Here is a 12,596-nt window from a genome sequence, read left to right on the forward strand (position 1 = left end):
CACAATGATGATAAAACATTTCTACTGTAGATGTGTGTCTTTTCCTATGCCATGGATGATCTTGCAGCTCGTCCTAAAACCAGCTTCCAGTTTGCTGGGTGGACCCGGTGGCTAGGTTGATAACCCTACAGCACAACTAACAGCTATTTCAGTGTAACTGGTCTATCTTCATGGTGATGTCACATTTATGATTAAACAAGTAACAACTGCACACCGACTGCGAGGCAAAATGTATAAAGTAGTCAATGCTTCAAAAGTTTCAGGTTAAATTAAAAAAATAACAATAATACCCTCAAAAAGATACAGTGTACTCTCAGTGGCCCCTTTGATTAAACACTCATGTACAATCTATTGCAATACAATTCATAGTTCAGCTGCATCTCACATTGTTAATCATTACACCATATCTTAAGCAGATTTTGCTTCCTCATGCATTTTTTAAAAATACATGTTTGTTGAATTTTTTTCTTTAATTTGAAAAGGAGTCTGTGACATACAGGATGAATGAGCTCCGGTAATCCGACGCGTCCCACACAACACTGACTTGCCAAAAACGCCCCGCATCCGTGCAAAATCTATTTGAAGGTCAAGAACATAGTTGAGATGCTTCAGCTGTTGCTGTGCAGCCACAAGAAGACACCCCGCATGTTTTTCCTTTCATGTATTTTTGTAGGCCTACTTGATATATTCACAAATATGTTGATTGAGTTTTTCCACATGACGTTAAAAACACTTTGCAATGAACATAAAGGCACATTTAAACAAAACACTTAATTGCACTTTGAAAATAATGGAATGAAAGCATTTTTGTCGTTTTTGCTGACAATGTACTAACGTCACATCTTGGTGGATAAAACCAATCCCCTCTACTACATAGTTTCTCCATAGCCAGACAATGTGACAACACATCAGCTCAACTTTCCTTGCTTTGTCTAATTATGGTTTTCCATGACAAGAGCATTTTTATGTTTAGTTTTAGTTTCAAGTCAACTGAATTCAACCATCTTCTTATTTGTATTGTTAAGTTTACCATTTGCTGGGAAGCATCCAAAAAACACAGTTCAGGGCATAGTGGAAGCTCCTCTTTTTGCAGTAATGGATAGTTATTATTATCTTCTTCCAAAACTCCTGTATGGTTGGGCATTCCCAAATCAATGAAACTGCGGCCCTCATGTATGGGTGTGTTAGGGTTAATATGATGTGGTATAACTGGTGTAATATATAGTCTCATTATCCATTTGTGCTGAAGCAACTTCAACTGAGTGTTTGTAGTTTGGACTTGAGATTGTCTAAACACAAAGCCAGCCTTTTATCCTCTAAAGATTATTTTGCTGCGGGTATAATCATTTCAAAACAATAAGGAGATTTGACCTGCTGGTTGTATCGGATGCATTATTGACTTGTACTTCTTTACATGTATGTAGTACTAACTGAGTTTTCATTGTGTGCAAACTTTGCAAAAAATGTTTATCACCTTGAGCGGAATGTCTGCTTTGGAGTTATTGTGCACTGCAGTCTGCATTCTTGAACTACATGATGTGCATAAAAATTAAATTCTTCTATCTATGAAAGAATATTCACAGAGCATTGCTCATTATGATGTGGTTAGTGGAAGATCACCCTGCTGTCCATGGGAGATGGGATGTGATGAGAGCGTATGAAGGATTTATCGATGCCACTCACGCTGCACATATTAAAAATATTGCCTACAGTCAGAGCATTATATTCAGTCCAGAGCTGTTTTTTTTAAATCATATCTGCATATCACAGAAAATGATGGCTGCGTGCAAGCAATCAGTGCCACTTAATTTGTTAACCCAACGGACAAGATTATTGTGTGCGTTGTTCATATGCGCTGCTATAACGGATTTGCACAAATCACGAATTGATTGGAAAAAAAACACAAAAAAAAACATGCGCTGGATAAATGGGTAAAAAAGTTGTCGACTAATAGTGTGCAGAAAATGAGATTTTAAATTGCCTGCATGCGTGCTCCATAGATTCATGTGGGTGAAGTACTTCAAGTACCACTAAGTGATTTAAAGTTGATTGGAACTGTCCCTGCTGTGATAAATGATGCTGGTAATGAATTGATCTTAGTCCTGGGATCAAAATGCATGCAACGCTGGGTGCAGACAAAAGTTGGGCGTCCTACTATAATCCCCTACAGACTGTGCATCCATCTTATAAAGTGTAATGTGATTGGTTGCCATGTGCAGCGTTGTCCCATCAATCATGATCGGGTCAGGTGTTTGAGGCTGCAGAGTGTGAACCTGAGATGGTCTCCCGGGGTGTTAATGTGAAATGGGCGACGCTCTGGTGGAATTCGGGCATACCAAGCACAGCAAGAACCCCCTTTACCCATTTGAGCGACTGTCATTGCATGTGCACCATGGACTGTCTTGATGTGACCTCACAGACAACTGTGTTTGTTTGTGATGTGCCTTTTCCCCTTTCTTAAATATGCTCCTGGACATTTTTTTGTAGCAGAGTCCAGAATTGGAATAAATGGATTCACCTGAGTCGCTCGTCTCACGCTGAAGTATAAGAGTTCTTAGTTTACTTCAGCCATGACAAATGTTGAGATTGTTGCTCTGTGACCGGAGTTTGTCACATCAACATGACCCTCTTTATATTTGTGTTCCCACAGTGACCCATTCTGTTGTGGTGATCCTCAGCAACCTCTCCAGTGACTTCATATTCAACCTATCACCTTACATCAGTCAGCCAGTGGAGCATGAGGAACATAGGTTTGGAGGCCTACAACTTTAAACTGAAGCTCTGAAACTGAAGCTGACGATTTTGCCGAGGCATGACTCATCCATATGCGACATCATTAGAAAGAGTTCAACACACACTAAAGCAAACCATTCAGACAAGATGATGTGTGCTGTCATAATGATGACTCTTTACATGTAGCACATCTGAAAAGTAGACGCACAAACATTTCTGTTTTGAGTGAGTAGTCCAACTCCCACTTTAAGGAAATATTTTAAGAACAATGTTGGAGCAGATGGTGCAGATGCTGGTGTGCAAATATCTGGAGATTATTTTCATATTGCAGCATTAAACATTATCATAATTTACATTTCATTATGAATTCAAGAAATGCATAAAAGAGGAACCCCGCAAAGGCTATTACTATCACTGTTGGCGTTCGCTTTAGATTAAGTCACAAGTTTTAAGATTTTTCAATATTGGTGCCCTTCAGCGGTTTAGGATCAAAAAAGATACTGTGGCAGACAGCGAGACATGCAGCCAGTCCCACCATGGATCAGAGCCGGGGACACTGAGATCAATGGGCTGAAAAAAACCAACATTTTTTTACCAGGATTGTCTCATTATTCTAGAAACGAAAAAACGTTCCCAATTAGCTGCACTAGTCAATATCTCTTTATTAAAAATGGATCAAATAACTTTGTGTAGTGATAAAACACAGAGATTCTTGTCAGCTATGGAGTGTTTCAATGTCTTTCATCTAATTGTTTTGGTTTTTACGGCATTTAACTTTGATGTTTTGATTCCATCACACTGCTCTTCATTAACCTAATTTCACATAAGGCAGCTGTTTTTGATTAAAATGCTGATAAAGTCACTTTCTGTCCAGCTTAAAACAGTAGACAAACAAAGTTAGCTACTGGCATTCAGCAGCTAAAGAACCAGCTATTTTTCACAGGGGTTTGTGGAGGCCATTAAAAAGAAACTAAAGAGAGTGAATATTGGACTTACATCAAGTGAATGCTGATGTTGCTCTGTGTCTGCTGGATGTGTCATTTTCGCAGCTGCTTGCCAACTTTCTCTCACAACAATTTAATACAGTAACAATATGTCAGATGTTGTGTTTGTCAAGTTAACGTAGAAGTGCCAAAAGCTGGAGTTCCTGAAGTGGCCATTTGAGGCTGGCTGCAATAGCGAGTCAATCCCCCATAGACTCCCATGTTAAAATGTCGTACTTTAGACCAGAAATATAGACTTTTACAGCCTGATGCAAAAAACGATTTTGATCTATAATGTCCCCGTTCATCAACTGGTGTGTAGAATTTTTATGTAACCAGTTTATGTAATATTAAGGTTTAAGGTGAGAGCGTGAGTGATGGATGGTGCCATCTCAGGTCCATCGCCACTAGCTGTCTCCCCAGCCGCCTCATCGCCACCGACAATCCGCCACTTTGCCCATTTTTTAGAGATAAGCTGTGTTGTCACTGCCAAGATGGTTATTGCAGGGGCCGACCCACCATGAGCTTCACAATAGCTCAGAAACCTATGGGTGACGTTACGGAGACTATGTCCGTAACAGCAAGTGTGTTTGTATGAAGCAGGCTATAATCAAAACTTGATACACAACCACTGGGGGCGGCGACTGTGCCTTAAACTGCTACTCTATCGGAAATGCCACAGAAAAAGAGCAACAGCTGTATCAGCTCACAGCACAGGTATACACACATTGTGATGACAGGATTCATTTTACCAAATTAATTTGATAAAGAAGACAGTCGATGGTAAAAAAAAAAAGCTTACTCTTACAAATTGCTGACACCAGCTTTTGCCCTCTTCATGACGTCTAGTACATGCATGCATGCTTCCTGTGAATCCCTTGTTATCTGAATCGTATGAGGGAAAAGCAGACTCTGCCACTAACAACGGAAGTTACTGGATACAGCGGCCTTACAGAATGTAAATATACTCAATAGATGTTGCTGAACACAGGCCGGCCATAAATAGTATCAACAATGGGTATGATATGTGAAAATGTTTAGAATAAACAAAAAATCTGTTACATAATATCATATGACAATTTTGCACACACGTAGCTTTATAAGTTCTGATTTAAAACGAATAAATGTACAGTTTAAACTAGGAAGCGGTGCAATCTAGAATATTTTACACGGGCTGAAAAAAAATATCTTAAGCTCAAGAGGATGATGATGAATACTAACTGAGTTCACCTTTTCATCTATCACATCATGACTGGTTGCATGCTCAGAAACATTTTCCTGAGCTCCCCTTCACATCTTTCTCATTACCTGCTGGAGTGCAAGTCAAACAGTGAAAACCTTTTTGCACCTTGCAAATGCTTATTTGAATGCAAAGCTGAATGCTAAAAGTGTACTCCGCCGCTCAGGGCCTGAAATAATTACCCTGTGCCAGATCACTTTTGATTTCCTCATTTTAGCTATTCCTTGCTATTCACATGCTCAGTTATAAAGGCAATGATGCACCTTTTCTGAGAACAGAAATAATGATGTAGCATTCCATTTTCCCATAAAGTTGGGTATTTTTGGTTCTTAAAATGGCACCTATAAGCCACACTTTGTGGAAACGTGTCTTTTTAAAGCATATTGCTTGATAGTTGAAGAGCAACCATCAACTTTTAATTAAAAAGACGAGATAAACTATGATGTATATTTTAGACCTAATTAGCATGCCGACTCAGGGGAGTGAAGTGATTAGATGAGTAAAGACTCCCCATGGATGCTGCACACGAGCAAACATACAAATGCACACACACGCACATTGCATTCTGAGGGCATTTGCAGTAGGACTAGGCCGAGCAGCACTTAAAGTAATATTTCACTTAGGTGTGACATTTTCATCTTCCAGCAAGTGTTGCTAGCTTTCTCTTCAGCTTTTCAGGCTTTTTCACAGCTTTCTCTATCAATAATTGGAGTCAGGCATGATTATCCATTGAAAGATTTAGAGAGAAAAACATGCACACACTATCAACAACAAGAGTTACATAGTGACATTTAATGTGAAAAATTACAATTTAAGTTAGAGTGGTAGCTTTCGGTAAGGTGGTCACAAAAGAGGTACGTTGACCATTTCCCAGGCAGAGAACATTGCATACAATTGTGACTTCAAGCACAGGCACACCTCGTGTTGGAATAGCTGTAATGGAGTTTGCAGTTATAATGCTGTACCCATGGCTAACATGAGAAGTCTGAGGTCATGTGCGAAGTCAAGAAAACAACATTAGTAGACCGGGAACACTGCTGTCAATAACCAGCTGAACTCAGGAAGAGAACTTTCATCATCAGACATTCGTCATTCTGCAAACACGCTCGCTATATCTTCAGGTAATCATCTATCTCACCTTGATGTGTTTCTATCTTACTGTGCCGTACACTCCAGTGTATTATTTCAGTTGGTGAGCTTACATAACCGCTTTGAATCTTTTGAACAGTGCTTGGACTGTCTGTAGCCGAGGATTATCTCTCAGCTCTTCTCTTGCCTGTGATGTTGTCTGCTTACATTACCTATCAGGTTTCTGAGCACCTAATGTCTTAAAAAGAATTTCAACAGCAGCTTAAGATATAGTTTTTCTGGTTCTGGAAGTCAGACACTGGCTCCATTTTAACACCCAGTTAACCGAGCTCACTGGTCTATTACATATTAAGGAAGTTTGATACGGCATGATGGATAATCTTAATACATTTTTGGATACATGACAGACATTTCTGGATCACCTTACTCAGTCCTAACTTGACCAGTAACAAACAACGTGTTATTGTTATAGTCCACCTCTCTCATTGAGTGTTTGAGCAAAGAAGTGCTAGTGATGCAGCAGTTTGTTTCCTTATTTATTTGAACTGTGCTTTGTTTCTTGTCTGTCCTTTTTGTTTCTACTTTGTCTGTTTTTGCCTTTTCATGTGCTGTGGAAAATCCCCAAACAATATTATTAAATTATTAAAATTCTCTTCTGTTAAGCACGCAAAGTTGCGGCAAGAACCCATTTCCAAGAACCGTAAAATGTCTGACAAAAACTCAAAGCATTCAAATATATTTAACCAGAATCTCAGTTTTGTAAAAGAGAATAATGAATGATTTCCTTATTGATTATGATTATAATAATTAGTTATATTATACATCATAGTACCTCTTTTGTAGGACAATATTTAATCTGTTATAGAAAATTAACGTAATTTCACTGAAATAAATCTTTACAAAGAGTGCTGAGAGCTAAATATCTTTGATAAAAGAAGCTCTGGTGATTTCTCTTTAAGAGCCATGCAGTGGAAGAGAAACAACAACTAACAAATATTCAACAAACATTTAAACCTCAGAGCAGTTTACATTTTCATGAAGAGAAATATCAGTTCAGGTCCACAAAGGTCATCATGAGCAGTGATAGCCTCCATGGCTAAACAGACACAGAAAGGAGCTCCACCTAAAGAAACTCAAACATTTACAGAACAACAATGAGAAGAAGTCAAAGTACCGCCCATGATGTTTGATTGACAGGTGAAGAAATATCAGCTCTCAGCAACAATTATGGACACAAAATTAGTTTAAAAATGAAAACACAGAAATGTATTTGCCGTTCCTCAAATCACTTCTGCCTATTTGAGTTTACAGAACTCAGCAGTGTCTGCAAAACAATAAAAGCAAAGTCCAGCATAGAGAGGCTGAGTGAATGTGGTCTGGACTCTGTGGAGGAGAGTCATGGTTTCAGAGACGCTGTAGAAACACAGAATACCTGCTCTGTGATCCAGGTACACTCCTACTCTGGAGGACTGAGGACCAGAGACGGGAGTTTTGATATCGTTGTACCAAAATGTAAAACTGTTTTTCTCACAACGTAACGCCCAAGAGTTGTCACTCAATCCAAATCTACATCTCCCTGATTTGCTGATATTCTTGTATGCGACTGCTACATGAACTCGTCGTCCTCTCCACTCCACCTCCCAGTAACAACGTCCAGTCAGACTCTCTCTACTCAGGACCTGACAATATCTCGTGAATCTGTCTGGGTGACTAGAATAAGACTGTTGTTCACTCATAACTCTTGCTTTTCTGTTCCCCTCAGATAATAACAGTTTTGTGTGTGCTGTGTTTGGATCCAGTGTGATTTCACTTGAATTTCTTAAGAATCCAGCTCTGGTCTTGGCCTCTGCTTGTGAATGTGACAGTAAAACGTCCACTTCGGTCACTGCCAGTGAGACGTTTGTCCACTTCTCTCTCAGAACGTCCTGGAGTTTATCTCTGACTTCTGACACAGCCGCCGTCACGTCCTCAAAGTAGCTCAGAGGACGGATATCGATGCCGGACGAGTCTGTAGACAGTGAGGGGTAGTTGTGTAGAAACTGGTTGTGGTCCTCTGTGTGTGAGAGCAGCTTCAGCTCAGCGTCTTTCCTCTTCAGCTCAGAGATCTCCTGCTCCAGCTTCTCCTGAAGCTCTTTGACTCGACTCACTTCACTTTTCTGCTGGGATCTGACCTGCTGCTTCACATCGGAGCTTCTTTTCTCCATGACACGGATCAGCTCGGTGAAGATCTTCTCGCTGTCCTTCACCGCTTCATCGGCAGAGCGATTGAATACCTCCACCTCCTGTTGAAGCAGCTTCACCTCTTTCTCTCTGTCCTGGATTCTCTGCTGGATGTTTAGTCGACTCACTTCCAGCTCTCTCTGCCTCTCAGTCCTTTCTGCTGCAGCTGAGACTGTGTCGTGGCCTTTGTGTTCAGCTTGTAGTCCGGTCTTCTTCAGCTCCTCCACTAAAACTGCTAACATGGTGTTTTTCAGCAGGACAGGCCTCGGGGTGAAGGTCTGCCTGCACTGAGGGCAGCTGTGGAGATTCTTCACATCCTCTTCATCCCAGTGGGTTTTAATACAGTTCATGCAGTAGCTGTGTCCACAGGGAGTAGTCACCGGATCCTTCAGTAGATCCAGACAGATGGAACAAGAGAAGGTTTCCCGATCCAGCTGAAGTCCTTTCTGCGCCATTTCACCTCTCAATAACAACTGTCTGAGTTTCACTTCACTAGAAGCGACTCTGCTTTGACTTCTGATCTGAACAACATGCGTTTGTTCAGTGAATGGAGCCTGTCAGCTCTATCGCTTGACCACCATGTTGGTTACACCCATCTTTAAAACTGTAGATCTGAAGGGGAGGGAACAGGGAAATATGTGGACAGAGTGGAGCCGGCTGTGTGTGAGAGCAGGAGGAAGAAGGAGGGGTCATCAAGCTGTGGGTCATTCCAGGAAGAGGAGCAGCGCTGTGAATGTGAATTTTATTTCCTCATTTACAAACGGAGCCTCGGATAAAACCTGCTCCACTTTTGAAAACATTACATTTCTTCAGGTGTTATTTCTTGTCTTCTTAGAGGAAGAGTTATAGACAAACATGAAGACATCAAAAGCCTAATTCTGTTCAGTTTTCTTTTACTGCTTAAAAAAAAGCTGGCTGACAAAAGAGTTATCAAATTAAATGATTATGAAACATTTAAATTGCCGTATAATACTTTCCGCTCATATTTAATGATTTACTTTGAAACATTTGTCTCAAAAGAGTTGAATTGCAAGATATCATCCTGATGCAAAGCAGCGTTTCAAGATTTACATATATATTTATTTCATGACTTCATGACTGGGATGATATAATCTGCACATTTTCCATTTGTTGTTAATGTCAAAATATTCCACATGTTGTAAAAGCTGAGTCACTCACTGGTTCAGTGACGACTGAGAAAACTCCTCCACCAACCATAAATGATTGTGTCTCGATGACTGAAAATGAGATGTTGCTACCTGCACAAAGAAACAGTCGGTGATAAGACCTGCATTTACTTTGACAGTCTGTTATGTTACTAACACTGAAGCGCATTCAGACACATTCCGTTTTTTGTACACTCAAAACATTCAAGGCTTAAGACCTGGCAAAATGACCCGGCTATGCCATTGGTCGACACAGGAAATACCTTTTAACTCGTGCACGCAGTGTATGATGGTGTCACAGAAATGCATGGCCGCATCCACCAGAGACCTGCCAGTACCCTCGACGTGCGTGAATATGCGAGGGCCCGATCAATGCTGCTTGCAGCTTTAATTTATAATGAATTTGTAAAATTATAATTTATAATGGCAACAGTGGATATTACGGTGTTAGAGGGTTAATGACAATGTCTGACTGATGTTCAGTGATGGATGTGTTTAGAACAGATTTGATTATTGCAATGTCGAACTGGATTAGCTGTTCCTGAGGCAGGTTGACATTCCTGAGCTGCACGCACATCCTCTATTGGGTCGTTTTCCTGATGGTGTCAATGTTCGAAGTCCACATTAAAGTCACATTAAAGTATGTCAAGAGAAATGTATTAATAGTACGTGAGAAAAAGGTCATAGTATAGTAAGTTAAAAAAAGTCAAAGTATAGTGTGTTGAAAAAGTCAGAGCATATTATGAAAAATAAAGTTATAGTACAGTCTGTTAAACAAAATGTATATTTTACGTCAATTAAAGTATGGTATGAAAAAAATAGTATGTGAGAAAAAAAGCCATTAATTACTTTTTTCCCATTATAGTCAATTAACGTAAATGCACCTACACTACTGGCTCTATTTATTGTGTAGTATTATTTATCATGTGTTCCCTTTATTCATTTCCCAAGTCATTTATTTCTAGATTATTTTATTTTATTCCTCTATGATGTATTTAATAATTTTCTCACTTTCACCCCTGGGCCTCTACTCTTTCACAGAACAATAATATTGTAAACAAAATATTGTTTGAGTCAATAACTTCAGCTTTATTAAAAATACATAATATTAATTATGATTCCATTACAAAATCAAGTGTTGTTCTGCCATGTGCTGTGAGGCATGATATGCAGGTGATGTGGCACGATGTAAAGCTGATGCGACATTGCATGGTTAACATTTACTGAGAATAAATGGTGAGAATGAACAATAAAGGGATGACGGGTTTTTTCCGCAGTGTATAAAAGAACACAGCCTTCCTGTTTGGCTTTGAACAAATGTTTGTATATTTGCGTGGCTTTTGGACAAAAATGAACATACTGTCACACCAACCTCCAGCAAAATGACTGGAAATGGGCCCATGCAAATGAATGCTATCTGAGACAAAGTGTGATAAATGTGCTGTCAATAGAGATAGTGCTGTGCCACATCACAGTCCACATCACAGCCCAACGGAGCCAAAATAAATCTCAACGGCCCTCACAGGCAGCATCAAACATCATCTGAGGAGTGCATGAAATGCTGCCTCTCTGCAGCTTTGTGATAAACTGCATAATTTCTAGTATTTGCCTGTCGGGTTTTGACTAGATATTTCTCAAAGACTTGGCCTTATACCTTTGTGGTCACGTTGACGTAACATCAACAAGAAGAGACCAACTTATTAAAATGCTTCTGTAGCTCTGCTCTAAACTCCCTTTTCTAAAGAATAAAGCACAAAGGCAGATGGCAGACTCCTAGATTATCAGTGAGATAATCTGTTTTCTGTTATGAATAGGCTTGTGATGGCTGACAATAACATACCTACAGCTCAAATGCTGCAATGTGCTTTTCATTTTTCATGCCAAATCAATCCCACTTAAGCACGCATAATGTCCCTTTTGCAGCCTCAGTCTGTGGAGGTCTAAAGAAATCGAGAAGGCACTACACGTGCCCATTTGAAGTTATTGGTTGCTATTCTCTTCTGTGCTATTCTCATCGTGCCAGTTATAGGCTCTGTCAAAGCATTTACAACTACAGTCAGAACACTGGGTAAAAGTTGAACCCAGAAGTCAGGCTATAAACTGTGACAGATTGTTCAGAGATCACAAAAACCTAAAAGGTGAGGGTTTCATTTACTGTAATATTACCGTTATTGGCAGTATGAGCTTGCAATGTTATTTTGCAGACTACAATGCTTGAGGGTTTGACAAAAGCCAGGTTTCCATTGAAATGTTGCTATCACTGAAGATGTTGACCTACAGTGGATGTGTTTTTGATCTCTTACAAAGGAAATGATGTCAGCCCCACCAAAAGAGTAGCAGCAGGTAAAACTCTAAGGTTGGGGAGTCTAAGTTTCTCTAGCCCCATCACTGTTGACCAGGTGACAACCTCCGGCTCAGAAAAGCGAAGCCAATGCGAGGGGCCTTAAATGTGCATTCTCATTACTGGCCATCAGGGGGCGACTCAACTGGTCACAAAAAGAAGTCAAATTGTAAAAAAAAGTCCAAAACAAAATGACCCTACTTCATGATTTATTACCTCAGTAAACATTGTTAACATGAGTTTACGGTCCAATCACTAGTTTCAAGTCTTCTTCAGTCAGCATGATGTTCATTTAGTTAATTTATTTAGAGTAAAATAGAAATAAAGTAGGGGCATGGCTACCTTGTGATTAACAGGTCGCTGCCACAGTGTTAGGTGTTTTCGTGTTTTTGTCTTAGTACTTTAACCCTTTCACAGTATTTTCAATTGTAACAATTTGGTCGCCTAAAAATGTCTTATTCAGCGTTATTTAGCTCTACCCTCTCATGTCACTTCTATTTCCCAAAAACAAAGATGGCGACAACCAAAATGCCAAACTTGAAGCTTCAAAACGGCAGTCCACGAACCAATGGGCTTGGGTAGTGGGTGAGTACATCTACTTCTGTCTATGCTGCTGACTGCTTTTGAAGAGACATTTTGGGTTTTAATTTATGTGGAAGTATTGGATTCAAACATTGGTTTTTAACAGAAGACATCTGTGGGATGCAACCTGCTGAATAACAGGTCAAATACATTGATGTTGAGCTTTTGTGGCTAAACATGCACAAATAAGACAAAAAGAAACCATTATAATTGTCAATGGACTCGAAAATGGTGTAATTCAT

At 39.7% G+C, this 12,596-nt stretch overlaps 1 protein-coding gene across 1 annotated transcript; it reads right to left on the reverse strand.

The window, feature by feature from the left end:
- Positions 1-5,728: 5,728 nt before the first annotated feature.
- ftr55 (finTRIM family, member 55) lies at positions 5,729-8,847 on the reverse strand. Its single transcript, XM_076112891.1, has one exon. The coding sequence runs from the start codon at positions 8,718-8,720 to the stop codon at positions 7,341-7,343; it is 1,380 nt and encodes a 459-aa protein (XP_075969006.1). The 5' UTR covers positions 8,721-8,847; the 3' UTR covers positions 5,729-7,340.
- Positions 8,848-12,596: the final 3,749 nt, after the last annotated feature.

Source organism: Anarhichas minor, unplaced genomic scaffold, assembly GCF_050575085.1.
Source record: "Anarhichas minor isolate MPS153535 unplaced genomic scaffold, ASM5057508v1 ptg000051l, whole genome shotgun sequence".
NCBI lineage: Eukaryota > Metazoa > Chordata > Actinopteri > Perciformes > Anarhichadidae > Anarhichas > Anarhichas minor.

What these genes read in the sequence shown, in the direction of transcription:
- ftr55 (XM_076112891.1), bottom strand. Translation starts at nt 8,720, where the DNA reads ATGGCGCAGAAAGGACTTCAGCTGGATCGGGAAACCTTCTCTTGTTCC.